Here is a 17618-nt window from a genome sequence, read left to right on the forward strand (position 1 = left end):
CGTATACCCGTATATGGTCTGGGCATTTCGCATATGTTAATTTTCATCATTTCTTAGATTCTCGTATTGCAGCTTTGCTTTACAGAAAATCAAAATTGATTTGGAGAACTCCTAACTTTTATACTATATTAGAACTATTGGAATAAAAGTGGATAATAAACAAGGCAAAAGTTATTTTAGAATAATACAACATTCAGGCTCTTATACAAACACCATGCAGTTCTTAATTGTTCGATGGTGCTCTCTACGAGGAGAAAGAGAACATCAACTCCTAAACATGGATGTATAGTTCAAGGCAGATCATTTTATAATTACCTCATTTACTTATTACAAAGGTTGCATGTACAAAAATGAAAGAGACGTACCGGTTGTCATTATGTAGTGTAGGCATATGTCTTTATACACGAGATAAGGGAAAGCAAATGTACTCTAATTTCAGACCCAAATTTTTGCATATAATTTCATTGCACAATGTACATACATTGTATGAGGAAGTCACCAATTAATATTAGTTGGTTAAGGTGTATTCTTATTGCTACAATTGGCTATTAACCTTCCCGCCCTTCTTAATCTTCCATCTGATTTTAAACTCTTCGGCTGGCAGATCCGAGTCCCACGCCCCCTTGAGGATCATGCGTGCCCCCGTGCGGCCAATTTCGTCAGCTGCCATAGCGCCCGCACCGTTCCCTGCCGCAATGAGTCCCAAGGTTGGGGACACCATGTCGCAGTAGAACTGACCAGTAGGGGTGTACGTGGTGACGCAGAACATGGAGCGGAGGGATTTAGGACGGAATCCTGTCAAGAATCAAACAGTATCAAGCTTCTATTTGAAAGCACTAAAAGTATATAATAAGAAAAACTTTCACAACTTCCTCTAGAACCTTTTAGGGAACGACACAGTTACAATCCTATCAATTATATCGGCAAATATGTAGAACATTGGAATACATCAATTTGGTAAACCTTGGAAATCTTTTCAGCATGGAGTACAATATTGCCTGTAGCAATAAATTAGGTAGGTGTATGATGATATTTGATACTTCTCGGATCACAGTGGGTAGGCCTACTATGACGTAGTTACTTGATGGAGTCTGAGATCCCATATAAACAAGTTCAGCCAAAGTGTGTTTGAAAATGGTATTGCAACTATGTTACTTTCTACTTGTGAAAATGAAGACAAAAACATCAAGTGGAGATATAAACACACTTTCGACAGATATGAATAAGATTATGAAAAGACATCTTTAAATACAGCCCTTCACGGTCACATGCGGCCATTATCAAAAGATTAATAGCGGGAAATTTTGTCGAAGGTTTAGCGGCAATGCATCCTGCAGAATCAGAATGCGGAGGCAGGGATAGAATTAAAACGGATGCTACTTTTAGTCGATAATTCCCCCTTTGATCACATATGGAAATCTAATGCCTTTTGGTATTGCTTCACATATATTTCTCACCGGTAACAGACTCATAGATGCGGAGGTATATACTCTGAAACGCCTGGAAGTTATCCTCCGTCCTGCTGCGGTACCACTCCGCTACCTCCCGACTCGAGTACAGGGGTCGGTTCCAATCGCTGTCATGGCCCACTTTCAAATAGTACTTTCCTGAGAAGAGAAAAATCGTATGTGTAACATCATACAGTTTGCCTAAGAGTCGTAATTAGGGTGGATGTGACCCTGCCGGGGTCGAATTTGCGTTCGCATCATATCTATTCTGTTTCAAAGTCCGTCTGGACTCTCGCGTAAACAGTCAACATGGTTAACAGGGGATGAAACCCAAATATTAGGTCTATATGGTGGATTGACATCGTGCAGAAATATCCGTGAAGTTTGAGGGGAAATTGGATAATGCGTTCAAATCACGGGTATGCAATCAACATGGTACACATGGTTAAAGGGGAATAGAATCCAAAATTAAATACATGAATTGACTGCGTGCAGAATTATCAGTGAAGTTTGAGGAAAATCGGACAGTCCGTCGTCAAAAGTTATATAAGTTTAAATTTGTGCTACTGCCATCGCCGGATAAGAAGACTAGATATCTCTACAATTCGTGATGTCACACATAGACAAAATATTTATGGAGACAAAAAGAAGGGGGGCAACAATGACCCGCAGTTCCTATATCTTAAAACAATAACATTAATACGTTCCGCGGGCCCCTGTTTTACTATTGTAATTATCATTATTGTTAATCAGGTAATGCTACGTATTGTTCTCACAATTTGTGTAAGTGAGTTTGGTCAAGGATATCCAGTATTCCTCTACATTTGAAAGTAAGTGCTAACAAGAGAGTTCCTTCTATTAGTACCAAAAATACACTGCGCAGCAGCCATTGCAGTCATTGATACTTAAACCCATGGTTCTCTTCTCTCGATCTACAATCAAACGGGGGATGTTTCATAAAGCTGTTCTTAAAGTTACGAATATCAATAATTCAGCACAATAACAACTGATCACCAGTCGTTCTTAAGTCGTTCGTAACAGTAAGAACAGCTTTATGAAACACCTCCAGGATGAGAATCTCGTGCAAGTATACATGCCATGAAACTTATTCGTCATAATGGGTCTTGTTCGCAGTGCTGGTAAAGTTTTGAATAAACAAGCACGCCCATATACAATATCATGATTTACCTCATTTCTGATTTTTATAGGGAAGTGAGAATTTCTGATTTATTTTTATCGAGAACTGCCAGCAGTTCTGCATTCTAATCTAAGCTTATAATGTTGCACTCCCTAGTAAAATCAAGGAGCTACTACAGTAGTAGCTCCTTGGTAAAATGCGAATGGTTTCCCACGATCACGGCAGGTGTGACGAAAGGACCCGTTGCCTGCTGCATCAAGATTCTATTTAGTCAGGGTAAAGTGAGTGAGAATGGATAAGTCCGGGATGATTTTGATGTTCGTACCATCCGGGTACTTGACAGGAGGGAGAATGTACGAATTGCGATGGTCATTGCTGTCTGGTAAATACACAAGCATCGACGGCATCTTCGCCATGCGACGGGCGTCCTTCTCCTGTAATTCGATCAGGACTGCCATCTCGGTCATAGGGGTGAGATCGACCTCAATAAGAGGGTCGGGAAGCAGTCGCTCGAAGTTGACGAATCCCCCCGGGCACAGGAGAACTCTCTTCGCCGTGATAGTGCGACCGCCATTTTGGGTGACGACGCGCATATACGCGCCCAGAGACGGATCGTGGTGGCGCGTCACCTCGCTGGCAATGTCCCTGATTACGTCACAGCCGTTGCGCTTCGCAATGATCTCGTTGGCAAGAATATACTTTCGTGGACTGATGTAGCCAGCCTTCTGAGGTTCGAGTATGGCGTGAAAGCGTGAGTCGTCTGACTGGAGGTAGGGAAAAAGTTCGGAAAGTTCCTCTAATGTCAACTTGCGGGTGTTGCTATGCGATGGTAGCAGAGTGTGCACTCTCGTAACATCGTCTGCAAATGCCTTGAATACGCAGCCGACCTCATGATAGAAATTGACGCCTGTGAAGAAACATATAACGATATTATCGTAGCAAGTCGAAACAGATTCAAGCATTTCTTTGAAGTAGAAATTTTGCACAGTGTTGATTCCTTTATTTCAATAAACCTACTCACAGAATAAGAAAAAATCGTCGAGAAAAATGTAAAATGTCTACAACTTTGGTAATCCTTCCTTGCCATATATCTATGAAGCCTGCAGAACAAGAAAAATAACGCTAATATTGTTCTTCCACCGTTCATGATTATTACTTCACTTCTGATTATGTTTTTAAAAAAAGCCTCCAAAACATGAAAATATACAAATTAATCGTAATCGATAACGACACCGATTGAATCAAGATACTCGTCGTGAAAGCAGTAAAGACGTAAACATATCATTGTTACATGTCTATGCTGACTGTTTGCGCACACCATTATGCATTATGCAACAAAGTGTTAGATCCAATGCGATTCTGGTTTTGTCTTTAGAGAGAGAGAGAGAAGGAGAGAGAGAGAAAAAAAAAGAACTTGTTTGACTTAAATCCAGGAAATTTCGAGTTTGTTAATTATTTGTATTTTCTACTTAACCCCATCCAAACTACCATCCCCATATCCTACACATAAGGTATGCTGATTAAAAAAAATACTGACGGGATTGAAAGGGTTAACAGTTCAGAGATCGAATTGGAATCCGCAACTTCGTCACTCCTAACTTCCGATTTTGTTTGCCCATGCACGCTGAAACAAAAGTCAGTCTGTAATGTCTGTGTAGGTCCCACACTAAAAACATACACCACAAACAATAAAAGACACGCAATTAAGTGTCCACCGTTTTATATGTGATGCTATGGTAGATATCACTAGGGAATAATCTCACCAGTTTCCCGTTCGAGGTCCTTGAACCGGTCAATAGATCGTCTGACCACCACCGGCCATGTGGAGTCTCGTCGGCGCGCGCACACCTCGCTGACGATGCGCGCTTCGTCGTAGTGAGAGCCGAATATCGTCCGCCTCGGATCCTGCAACTCCTGTGATAAGGTGTGCGAACACAAGTAAAGCGCAATATGAGAGGAGTTTGTCTTTGTGTCTCACTGAGCGGTGAATGCTTGCGAGCGTAGCGAATTCTAGGGAATTTCAGGGTTCGTAAAAAGTTGCAATCAAATTCGCAAACAATTGCAATCGTGATAATTTTTTATTGTAGTAAACAATGTTTCTTGGAGCAAGGAAATTTTGAACATGTTCAAAATTTGTTTGCGACAAGAAAAACCGTTTACGGCAATGAAGCATGTTTGCCAATTTGATGGCAATTGTTTGAGAATTTGATTGCAACTTAACGAACCCTGCCGAAACCTAAAATTCCCTAGAATTCGCTATGTTCGCAAAGTGAGATACCCCCTTTACGAATTTGCTTCCAGCTTTTTTTCGAACCTTGACGAAATCCAAAATTCGCTACGTTCACAAACAATTGCCGTTCAGGGAGATAACGTAGAATGGTTGAAGGCCCACTGATTATGAAACACCAATGAGGAAAAACGCCGATACATGTAGTGATAATGGCAGATTTCGACACCTCTGGGACATAAGAGGGTTAGCGTTTGGAGGAAATTGGACAAACTGATTACCTGTAACTCTGTATTATGTAAATCGGAAATACGCAGCCGAGGTGCTTGACAATGCAACAATGTGTTAAAAAAGAAAAGGAACATCTTCTGATACAGAATCATGCTGCCATCACACGTATTGGTAACCTGCGTGTTTGCATGACGTTAATACAATTTTGAGATGGTGGTCCCAAGAATAGGCCAATAGAGTATAAACCAAGAACGGTCTATTATTGACCCAGCATACAAGACCTCACTTAGCCGCTAAAGATATTGTGGTGCATAGCTTCTCACGTCAGATATTACATTTTCATTTTTTCTGTTCCAATTTCAGTTAACGATATAATAATGGATGAAATGGGGGCTTTCTTGGCTGTTATTTGCCGAAGGGACAAAATTTGAAGTAATTATGGTCGTGAATTACATTGGAACGGTCTTCTTTTTATTTCCTTTTTTATTTTTTATATGACGTCATAGGCATCAAAGAATAGATATATTAGAAATTATTGAAAATACAGCATTTTCAAAATAAAGACTATACCCTTTTATTTTGTGTAATTTCCACACAAGTTTACTCTGTATTATCATTTGTTCATAATTTTATCAATTAGCAAACTCAAAATTCCAATGTTATGGAAATATGAAATGTGACACAATCTACCTATCCCAAGCAATAAACCATGGGTGTCATATATTTCGTCATAGTGTAATGAATAGCACCTCAATGTATTGACCTTGAGAAATTTCAACCATAACAAAATATAGTGAAGGTTGAGTGTCTTTTCCTTTGCGGCAAATATAACAAAAATGATTGGTATAAGACTTTTTTTTTTCAAAAGCATAAAAATTGGGGATAACGAAATGTAAAGAAAGAGGATAATTTTAGCATATTTCATATGTACTTTTTTAATATTTTGGCTAGTAGCGCCCTCAATGGATGACCGTGAGAAATTTCAAATGTTGCGTCATGTAGAACATGAGTTCCTTTACCCATGTGCCAAATATGACACGATGCTACATCATGGGCCTGGATGGGGTCAAAATAGCCTGGGCTTTATAGGGTCAAAAGGGAAAACAAAAGGAGGCAAGGAAACTCCCCAATCTCTTTGGTTGCAAATGTGGCACAATGAAAGAAAACTAAAAATCAGATGGAAAACAGTGTATGTATGTATGTATGTATACACTCGACCCTCATAAGCCTCTCAATGGATAGGACCAGTATTACGTAATGGTGTCATTGGGAACAATAACTTGGTCGTCTTTACTTTCTACCGTTTACTCGAGCATGACTAGAGCGCGTAAACTGAACGACCTACGCGTTTACCCAGGTATAGGTGGAAAGGCCACCTCCCTGTTTACCCTTCAATTCTTCCTCTGCACTGCTCTTCCAGTCTGAATAGGGTCTCCCAGTCCAAGAGAATTGATTTTCCTTTGAAGCCTATTGTATAATCTTTGCGTATTGTGCTTCAAGGCACAGTAATTCAGGACGGCTAAAGTGTCGGATGGTGCGGTGTAATACTATGTGTATCTGGTTGCGTTAAAAAATATCGTCTCCAGCCTACACCGACTTCTCTGTATGCCGGTATAAATATACTATAGACTACCCTTATCCTGTCTGAGGTGAGTAAACCTTTTACTCTATATTCAACGCATCAATTCATTACGAAACTTTTGAAGGTCGCTTTATTTTGGAGTGTTCATAGATACACAGATTTGAGGGAAAAGGACTAAGTCTTCACACGAGCTAACTACAATACACACATGTACTTCCCAGTATATCATCCAATGATTTTCAATATTATCTTCCTCTTCATTGAGAATAATTAGTGACGTCAAAAGTTTCACCAAAGAGATCATGAAATTAGCGGAAAACTTTTCATGTGTCGATAGAAGTTTACCGATTTTCTTATATTGTTCGTATGTACTTTCTTTTTCATTCATTTTTTGTAACTTAATTGTTCAGTGTCTGTCATTTGTTGTGTATCATTGCATATCTGTTTGCATTTTCGCTGTGTGTATGCTTTGTAACTCGAAGTGACAAACGATGTCTTACTGAAAATAGCTTTCCAGCTGAAACAGGGCTTTAATCTGTGCATAAATGAATAAACCCAACTCAACTCATAGCGACAAATTATGAAATTCATTGGAAGGAAGCCATTCAGACGTTGAAATGGAAATGATTTCATTATCAAACTGAAGGGTTACATCAAAATAAAATACCATCCCTAGCAGAATAAAATATTACCATAGCATATATTGTTACACGTCAACACACTCGTAGGACCTATACTTTGGAGCACTGACGTCAAAGCGAATCCATACGTCTATTAGGGTATTTTTACATCTCCTTTCTTCATATCCTTGCTTCAGTATTGCCATATAACCCTTACTAATTATTAAAATGATAATTATTAAAATGATACCTGATCACGGCGCAATGTATCTATCGACGTTATGATGTAAAAAGGTAGCACCTTTGTAATTATGACAAGATTTCAGATATATATACAGCACTGAAAGCGCAGTTAATTATGTTTGAGAAGTCGGACCTTATGAATTACCTATCAATAACCTACATTAGCCTCACCTGCATGTAACGAAAATCGACGATTAAACAACGTTCAACAATTACATGTACTTAAATAGTTTTGTGCCGAAATTGTCTACGTTCATTATCGAGAAATAAGTTCCAATTTTTCTTTAGATACCTAAGGACATGAATTAGTTTCAATAATATTCTTACTTGTTTAATTCAAAGTCGCACATCTTGTAACACAGGAATGGCATAACTTTATCACTTCGTCCAAATGCGATTTGATGAGACTTGTGCAATCTATTTCATGATATACCTTGAGATTCACATGAATTGAAATGTCGAATTGTTGGTGTACAAGCCGACTCGATAGATGATAAATATCCCTTATTATTTTACCAGCCCGAACTACATTATATACTTTTTGAATTTTGTAAGATGAAGGTTGTACATGTTAATTCATGGAGTAATGTCATCGAGTTCATGGGGCGACTAAACCTTATGCATCTTAATCATACCAGTAATACTGTTAGATAACGCAGTCAATTTTAACTCAAATGCATGAAATTGTTCACCGTGTTACTATTAAGCACATTAAAGGACAAGTTCACCTTCATATACAAGTGGACTGAGTGAATGCAACAATAGCAGTAGAACACATCAGTGAAAGTTTGGGGAAAATCGGACGATCCGTTCAAAAGTTATGAATTTTTTAAGTATCTGCCCAGTTACTGCTGGATGAGAAGAGTACTACAGTGTATGATGTCATATGCGTAGAACAACATAAAGAAAATAAAAAGAGAATTTCACAAAATTTTACTTTTTGAAAAAAGTGTATATTTCCTCAACTTGTCACGGATGTGTGTTAAGGGTAATATTATTCCCCTTGCCTTCTGAAAGAGGGTAGTCAAAAGACTTTTTATTAAGGGAGGAAAGTAAATATATGTTGAATTTTCTTTATAATATTATTTTCTTTATATCGTTGTACTCACGTGACACCACAAGCTATAGTAGTCTTCTCATCCAGCCTTCAGTGAGCGGAAACTTCAAAAGTGCATAACTCTAGAACGGATTGTCTGATTTTCCTCAAACTTTCACTGACGTGTTTTACTAATATTGCTGCATTCACTCAACCCACATGTCTGTGAAGGTGAACTTGTCCTTTAAGACTAGAGGAGTTTATAAGACAAGACCTTCTCTCCAGTTTGCATTATTTCCTTCGAAACCGTATAGGTTCAGGATTATGGTTATAGGGTCAGGGGAAATTGCCCAGGGGGCAATATACTTGCCACAGACCCCTTTGAAACGTCTGATTCGTTGGCATCGTCTATCGAGAACTCGAAACGGTATGCTCTTACAATTCTACAGGTTTCCAGCGGCAGCATCGATCGACGACTTTCAGATCCATCTGTTAATCAGTCGACAAACTCAAAACAAGGCAAGAGTTTTCGTCTCGCAATGTTAAAATTAGTATTGTTTTTTTTCATTATGTTCATTCTTTATTCTTAATCAGTTATCTTTCCTTGTTTCCTGCTTACTAGGAGTGCTAACTTCATCACACCTCATCAATGAAAAACCCCAAGCCGAAACTTCATAATAATTATGCCTGCCTTCAACCAAGTCATCAAATGCAACGTTTGCGGGGGCAGATTTCAACACTGGACCGGACTCTATCGACACAAGGCCATTGCTCACGGCAATCGCAGCAAGCGTCATTTGTGCGATCGCTGCGGGAAATCTTTTCATCGAAGTGACAACCTGGCAAGACACCAGAAAGTACATGACAAACGGAGTTCGAAAGACACTCGACTCTCATGCCAATACTGCAGAAAGGTATTTGAACGCGTTAGTGATCGACAACGTCACGAGAAATCCGTTCACACATTATCATCACCCTTTGTCTGCAAAACATGCGGTAGGGAGTTTAGGAGAAAAGACAACCTTCATCGCCACTTCAAAACGCACCGTGATTTACAATCAGCAGATGGAGACGAAAGCCTACCCACTAGTACTCATTCTGACCATTCTCCTCACATAGGAGCACTGGATCAGTCAACCACACAAGCTGAAGACCAATCACTTTCACAGTCAGCAGTTGGAGACAAAAGCCTACTCACTAGTACTCAATCTGGCCATTCTCCTCACATAGGAGCACTGGATCAGTCAACCACACAGGCTGAAAACCAATCACTTTCACAATCAGCAGTTGGAGACGAAAGCCTACCCGCTAGTACTCATTCTGACCATTTTCCTCACATAGGAGCACTGGATCTGTCAACCACACAGGCTGAAAACCAATCACTTTCACAATCAGCAGTTGGAGACGAAAGCCTTCCCACTAGTACTCATTCTGACCATTTTCCTCACATACGTGACATAGGAACGCTGGATCAGTCAACCACACAAGCTGAAAACCAATCGCTTTCACAGTCAGCAGTTGGAGACGAAAACCTACCCGCTAGTGCGCATTCTGACAATTTTCCTCACATATATGACATAGGAACGCTGGATCAGTCAACCACACAAGCTGAAAACCAATCGCTTTTACAATCAGCTGTTGGAGACGAAAGCCTACTCACCAGTGCTCATATTGATCACATCGGGGCACTGGATCAGTCATCCACACAAGCTGAAAGTCAATTCCTTACCCTAGATGATGTGTGTGAAAAGCATCGGAGCTCAATCCAGACGCACCTGAGTAGTTACAGAGATCGCCACGTCTACAATTTTGAATTTGACGGTCTTCGACCCAATAAGATGAGAGAGTTTGCGGAGAAAATATTTGAGGGACAGGAAACTGCTTACAAAGTCAACGCGGCGTTTGGGTTAATTCTTCGTCATACTGAGACACAGGACCTGAAATATCAGTGCCCTTCCGCTAATAGGACACTATTCGAAGCACCTCATCAAATAACTAATCGAGCATCGCTGGAGATGTTCATCCAGGCACCCCTGCAAGCAGGCTCTATGGAGTACGGCAAACGGCGGAGACCCAGCGCAGAATGGGCAGTTTATCGCATCACCAACATTTCCTTCAGCGTGTACCCTTTACCGGACTTTCCAACTGATTGACAAGACATGTACACTCTTCTTCCCGACTACGTTGACGGAAACAGACCAATAGTATATGGACTGTACGAAAAAACGATTAAAGCATCCTCATCTCTTCTCTTATTTAGTGTTCCATTAGATTGTCTACATTCGGTGCTATTAAAGAAGAAACAGCGGAAAAAACGACCATGACACACTCCTGGAAATTCTCTTCAGAATTCTCCGCTAAGTTCAAAGGTTCTCCACGCTTCGTCAACCTGGTGAACTTGAAAATATTATTGAGCTACAGTTCGTAGTATATCAGTGAAGTACAGAGAAGAAGAAGAAGACGAAGAAGACATAATTCGCATAAAACAACCTGGAGAACAACGAAGCGGTTTTAAGACTCGTGGAGGATCGAGACATACGTCCAGATACAGCGTAGTTGACTTTTTACCACGATCTTTTCTTATTTAGTAATATATATATATATATATATATATAGTGCGAGAGATAGAAGTAGGTCCCTTCCCAAACGTACGCGGTGCCTCATTGTTGGTTGCATATATACTGGAAGAAATTAGAACACTCACCCATGATCAGGGGAGCAGGACGTAATATAGATTGGCCAATACAGAAGATGAGCACACGGTGCTGTGATGCAGGACATCACGTCAAATGATACACGTCTCATGCAGATCCTGAGGAAGGCCTGATGACTGGCCGAAAGCTTGACTGAATAAAAGGGAGACTCAAGATCGAGAGCAACGTCCGCCTCAGTCTGATTTCTTTCAGTATACATACATATATATATATATATATATATACATGTATATACATATATATTATATTCATTTGTTATTCTAAAGTCCCATTTCAACAGGCTAGACCCATCAGTACGTTGGTAGGACCTTGCCTGTTCTTCCTGGGGCCCTGAAATATTAAGCTGTATGTCGGACATCGACAGATATTGCAAGTATACACAAGTGATTTGAAAGTCGAAGGTGCATGTGGTACTTTGTGAAAGCACTGGTAAAAATCTGTACTTCGTCCTTAGTCTAAACATGAAAGCAATAGGACAATAACCATTTATCCCAGAGAGTTCTACGTCACAATACGTCTTGGAGCTTGAGAGTAAATTAGAAATACAATGTTCCAGAGATCAAGTGGTATGGCATCCATTGTACGCAAACACATGCAGAGTAGATGGGTCAGAATTTTGAACGATGTACAATTGAGCCAAAACAAGGCAAAATTTAAAAAGTAGGAAATTCTCCAAATTATTCATCTTACCTGAAAGAGTATAACTCAAGCTTTAATATGAACCCAATTATACTAGGATTTTCCCAGAGGAACAAGTTTTTATTCACCGCTGAAGTTTACCCTGTCCAGAGCAGCGAACGTCCGTGAGGAATAGTACAGCACATACACTTGAATACCATTTAACATAGTTTGCAAAGATCTGATTCAGTTCAAAATCCTAACGAAATATCTTAAGGGACATGTGTACGTGCTTGCAGAATATTAAGCTTGTACTCTTAGTCTGTACGTAATGGTAGACAACTGATGATTTAACGAAATTCGTCGTTTTTGTTGAAATATTGCTCTTCCGCTAAACACTTTCTCCACTTTACGCGCATTTTACAGAAACTCAATATTTTTACCTCTTATTTCACTATCCCATACTTTAATCCTCACTCCCAAATAATAACATACCCTTTTAAGGTGTATCTGATCTAGGCAGTCTCTATATCCCAACGGACATAGCATAGTTTTCATCACGGAGGTTCGCACGTAGCTCACGGACGTTCGGAACAAACAAGATGCAGTTCTCTTGAGTTGGAAACGCATTCTACTCACAACAAACAGCAATTTCATATCGAGAACAAACTCCTCTGCAAAATCCTGAATAGATATTACCAATTCTCAATTATATAAGCTTGTTTATCTTCTCATACTGAGGAATCAAAGAAAACAATTTTTCCATCTCTCGTAAATGAACGTACAAACGTACGTGTAATCTCAGTGACGTAGTCCATCCTTGAGAACGAATATATTTATCAAAATTTCGTTATCATGAAGTAAAGATTCAGGACCTAAATTTGTTATCTAAAGTCTACAATGCAAAATTTGCTTATAACGAACATGGTCACAGCTAAGATTATGACAAAGAATTAACATAAAAAGACAACAGAAATGTGCCTTGTTATAGAAATACGAAGTTTAGCTGGGGAGGGCAAACGAATACGTTGGGAAGAAATCCCTCTATGTTTGCTCCTTGTGTTACACACCGTTACCGAGGAGAATTTGTATTATTATATTAGTCAGAAATGATAATAGGTTCGATACTGCGAAGTTTCGTCATAACAAGACACAATAAGTCCATATAACTTGGATGGATGTTTGTGACTTCGATATTATACAATATGGTTCGTTATAACAAACATTTTGTAGCGCGTCATTTCGGAGGCTCGTTATTCATACAGTTTGTCAATACGAAAATTGATAGAGTTCGTATAATTATGAAGCTTTTTTATTCGGTAAATGATAGGAATCTCCGAAGGTTAATCGAAAGGTTTATTAATTGGAACATGAAAAATCATGTTCGCTTATCCAAATGTGGAGAAACAAGTTAACAACTAAAATCCTCCAAATTTCAAAACCTCATAATAACCGTTTTCACCTAAACGAATATCAGGCCCTTTCCACTTTTAGAAGAACGGACCTAAAAATAATGATCCTTAATATTTATTTTTCGGACTAACAAACTTTCGGAATAAGAAAATTTTTAATAACAAAACCTCCTTAATTAACTACAAACTTTTTTTTTTTATTTTCGGAATAACAAACCTTTGGACATCGGAGTAACGAATCTTAGGAAGAGCGAACGTATCAAAGTGCAACCTTCAACCTATTCTTAATCATTACTTTTTTAACATGTGTTTTCAAAATAAGCACAAAAGCACAAACAAATTGATGATCTCTCTGTCTCTTAAATGTAAAATGAAAAAAAAAATCTTGGAAAGAATTACAAATGAACATTGCTTTTTATTGATGAGTATAAAACAACACCATGTGATGATAAGCGGAGGATTTGTTTGTTTCCATCAGACAATAATTGTAGACTGCATTATTTTTGTTCGCTTGTGACGGCATTTCGATGAATGAAAAACATATTAAACAAACAAGCAAAAACTTCTCCAGAGGAATTTGGTACAACGGGAGTGCACTGGCAATTCTTTTCTCTGTGTGTTGGAGCTCGATCCCTTCTCTGTTTCTAAGTCATTTTCATTCAACTGCTTCCACGTCCTTTTGAAACTTTTCCATTTTTTATTCAACACATGCCCATTTCAGACTTCTTCCGTCATTATCCTGCATGCGATTACATAGCACTTTTCGGATTTGTTTTGGTTTGTTTTGTTTTGTTTCTGTTTTCTGTTTGGTCGCAGCATGTCCAGGCTATTGAGGGAATGAGAGAAAAATCGTCATGAAGAGAAAAATAAGAATGAATTGAGGCATTTAATATCATGACAATTACAGCGAACGTCCGTTGTGGAGACCAAAACTGGATGTGTTCTGTTTGAGACGGCAGCTACCATACTCAAAAGATAAACACTTGGCGCACCTGTCACTAAAAAGTGGTACTGATCCTCTTTCTCCTACTATGTAATCCATTGACTTATTCTACAAACGAACATCCGTGACCAAAACGTTTTCCTTTTGTTATTACAAGTAAATTGAGTGCTGAACGTTATTCACTTTTGGGTATGAGCGGCTCGGTGATTTGGTAATATTTTCAACTAACATTAACTTTATGTGCAGTAATATATTTGTAATTATCAGAAATTTCCTTTCTCGGACAGAACGTCCGTGAGAGAAACTTTCAGAACCTTTAACAGTACAAATTGTCTCCAGATCCTCATTAGAAAGAAATTTAAATGCACAGAAATTACAGATTACGTAAAATTCCATTTTCCTATAACTTTGTTTTCGGTGTTTAGCTGTTTTTTTATAATTAGAGGGAAAACAAGCGTAAAATTGTGAATAAATTTTCAACTGTTTGTTCATCATGATCACATAACGCCTTAAAAATTCTGAAACAACTGCCCTAAACTCATTGTTTACTTTGTAAAACTTTATTTGTGGCTATTGGAGCTAAAAGTTTTAAAGAATACAGGACACTTTCGGGACAAGTTATCCCTATCGAAGGGATTGCATACGTCACGGACGTTCGCTGGAATTGTCACGGACGTTCGTTCTACTGATAGGGTCATGTTCCAGTACGGATAACTAATCGGCAGAGAGTACCTAGCCTTCCTAACTCTTTCAAAAATTTGAAAAGGTATTGTCAATGCAAATTATAAGAAATTTGACATCCTTATAACATATGTATTGCTCAGAGGGGGATCAGGAGATGAATTTTCAGAGAAAATATGAATTATTTGCTTGGTTTTCGGTGAATTGTATGGTCCAAAAACTGCGGACAAGCCTCAGTCCGCTCCAAAAATAACATGCAGCTCCTCGGCTAGAGAGCCAAAGGTAAAATGCCCCTTCGTCATCAAAGCAAGATGGTGTCCCACTCGAAAACGTTTTGATAATCACGGACGTTCTTTTCTTCTCGGAGGTTCGTCTAAAAATATAATTTCGGTTCCTATTTGACAAAGGATGGACAGAAACTCAAAACAAACATATTATCGTGTGGCTAGATCTTAGTTGATTACGACTCAGAACAATATCACCAATAACGTTTAATGGGATACGATCTTTATTAGAAAATAGCGGAAGCACGTCCGTGACGAAAACTGAGTATAATTTTACATAAAAGAATATTACGTCCCATGTACAGCCAGCAGATGTACAATTTTTGCAGGATATGTTCATTAGGTGGAACACCAAATTTTCGTATACATTACAGTTGGGACAACAAAGTAGAATTTGCAGCAGCGATAGAAATAAAAGCACCACGGACGTTCGTCTGTTTAGGACTTTGATATTTCAATTGTTCTCTGTGATTTTATACGTGCTCATAAAGTTCATGATTTTGTGGTTCATACCCTTGATATGTCAGATCAACAACATGGTCAGATATTAGATGCCACGTACGCTTAAAAATGCACATCATTACTTTGAAAAACATAAATTATTGTGAAAATAGCGTTTTTACCGTATTTTTACGCTTTAAGTCCTTGTCAAATAAAAAATATCAGGCAAAAGTCAACCAAACCATATATTTCCTGAAAGGAAATTTACCAATCTTTGAGATGACATGAAAAAATCTGGTTTCTTAGATCATCCTGGCGTGTTCTAAGGGAAAGAATGTCACAAGGTGCGAAAATTGGCAATTGTACGTCGTTCAAAATTCTCACCCATTGTATACTATTTACCCAACTTGACCTAGATGCTAATGGAATTTGTTAATTCTTAGTAAGAATTAACAAATTCCATTAGCATCTAGGTCAATAGAAACATTCAGCACATGATATAGGACCTACAGTGTAATGCTCCACCATGCTCTGTCTCTAATGGAGAGCCATTGACCATGTCTACCCTCAGCCAGCAAAATGGACATAGATTATTTTGTAAAATTCATTTTACGTGCAGGAGGTAAATTGTCACAGTCATAACAAAACGCTACGCGTATGAGAATGATTTTATTATTGCTTCAACTGTAATTCATCGACGCATGCTTGTATGTGTGTGTGCGTGTGTGTGTGCGTGTGTGTGTGTGTTTGCGTGTGTGTGTGTGTGTGTGTGTGTTTGCAGTGAAGACAACAAAGTTGCAATGACAGATTTGGCAGGGCGAAATTGGGATGAGTTATGAGGTGGGGTTTGGGGTGGGGTGTGGGACATCATGTTAACTCTAAGTTTATAAGCCACAGAATAATAGAGAAAATTATATTATCACCTCTTCCGTTGGCTCTAGTGGCCCGAGAAGACACACTCGAACCCCTTTCTCAGTAGACAGCCAGCGGGCTGCTGCCGACCCGGTCATACCTGCTCCAACAATGCATACGTCATATTGGAAAGCCATGCCGTGACTCGTCTCGATCCCGACAACAGGACAGTTGACAGATGAAATAGTATAGAACTAATAATGCACGGCACCAACGTGGTAAATATACTCATTGCGGGAACATAGGCGCCGTACCATGGCACATGAATCTAGACGTAAGTGCCTTGACCAAGGAGCTTTCAGAGTTCAGGACCGGTATCTCACAGAAGTCACGTATATTTGGATATCAAGTCGAACGGCAAACACATTATCCACGGTCGCCCGTAAACGACCTTTGCGCCCCATCGTCCAGTATGATCTCCCAGGCATGTGTCAGTGGAATATAACATTGCAAAAACGTCCCTCTACCGTACGGTTATACATGTACCAAAGATGATAGAGCGCCGCCAGGTCGAAGTCCCCGATGTATGACTTCTGATACTGACATTGCGCTGTGTTTTACTTTGTTTATGGATGTCTCAGCCATTTAGAAACAGAGTTTCATCAAATAAACTTCAAATTTCTCTTAGAATGATGCTCTGCAGTATTTCAGAAGTGGTTTCTTAGTATCTCGTAAAAAGCTGAGCTCAATCCTCATCTCCACCAATAGTATACCATTCTTTTAAGAGTCATTTGTGCATCATCGAGCGCGAGCGCGAACAATGAAACATTCAAATTGGAAAAGCAACAACAATAACTATGGGAAGAATGGTTACATTTCAAAACGTCCAAACATATCAAAGAACTTCCAAACTTTGTCGAATTAACAAACCAAATATGATTTGGCCGTTCTGCCGGCAAGGCGACTATTAGGCCTATAGAATATTTTTCACAGAGCTACACTTTGTTGGAAACTAGTTGCAGAGACTCCAACCCCAAGCACCTTCTGATCTGGAGATTCTCCCGCCCGAAACCCCTAGCAAACGGGAGACTCCAAGTTGATGCGTGCGAACCGCGAAGTTCCTAGGTTCTAGATGTTCTCTGGTGCTA

The 17618-nt window shown here is 39.2% G+C and overlaps 1 protein-coding gene across 1 annotated transcript; it reads right to left on the reverse strand.

Annotated features, from left to right (window-relative positions):
- Positions 1–535: 535 nt before the first annotated feature.
- LOC139718587 (monomeric sarcosine oxidase-like) lies at positions 536–16667 on the reverse strand. The gene is made up of 5 exons (XM_071630053.1): positions 16542–16667; positions 4350–4500; positions 2912–3493; positions 1458–1607; positions 536–795 (listed from the first exon to the last, which is right to left on the reverse strand). The coding sequence occupies exons 1-5, from the start codon at positions 16665–16667 to the stop codon at positions 536–538; spliced, it is 1269 nt and encodes a 422-aa protein (XP_071486154.1).
- Positions 16668–17618: the final 951 nt, after the last annotated feature.

This window comes from Diadema antillarum, unplaced genomic scaffold, assembly GCF_040938485.1.
Source record: "Diadema antillarum isolate AM-2024a unplaced genomic scaffold, OU_Dant_1.0 scf00000097, whole genome shotgun sequence".
Classification (NCBI taxonomy): domain Eukaryota; kingdom Metazoa; phylum Echinodermata; class Echinoidea; order Diadematoida; family Diadematidae; genus Diadema; species Diadema antillarum.

Coding starts and splice junctions, on each gene's coding strand:
- LOC139718587 (XM_071630053.1), bottom strand. CDS start 16,667: ATGGCTTTCCAATATGACGTATGCATTGTTGGAGCAGGTATGACCGGG. Junction 4,501..16,541: donor CACTAGAGCCAACGGAAGAG/GTGATAATATAA, acceptor ACCTTATCACAG/GAGTTGCAGGATCCGAGGCG. Junction 796..1,457: donor CATCTATGAGTCTGTTACCG/GTGAGAAATATA, acceptor GATTCTTGACAG/GATTCCGTCCTAAATCCCTC.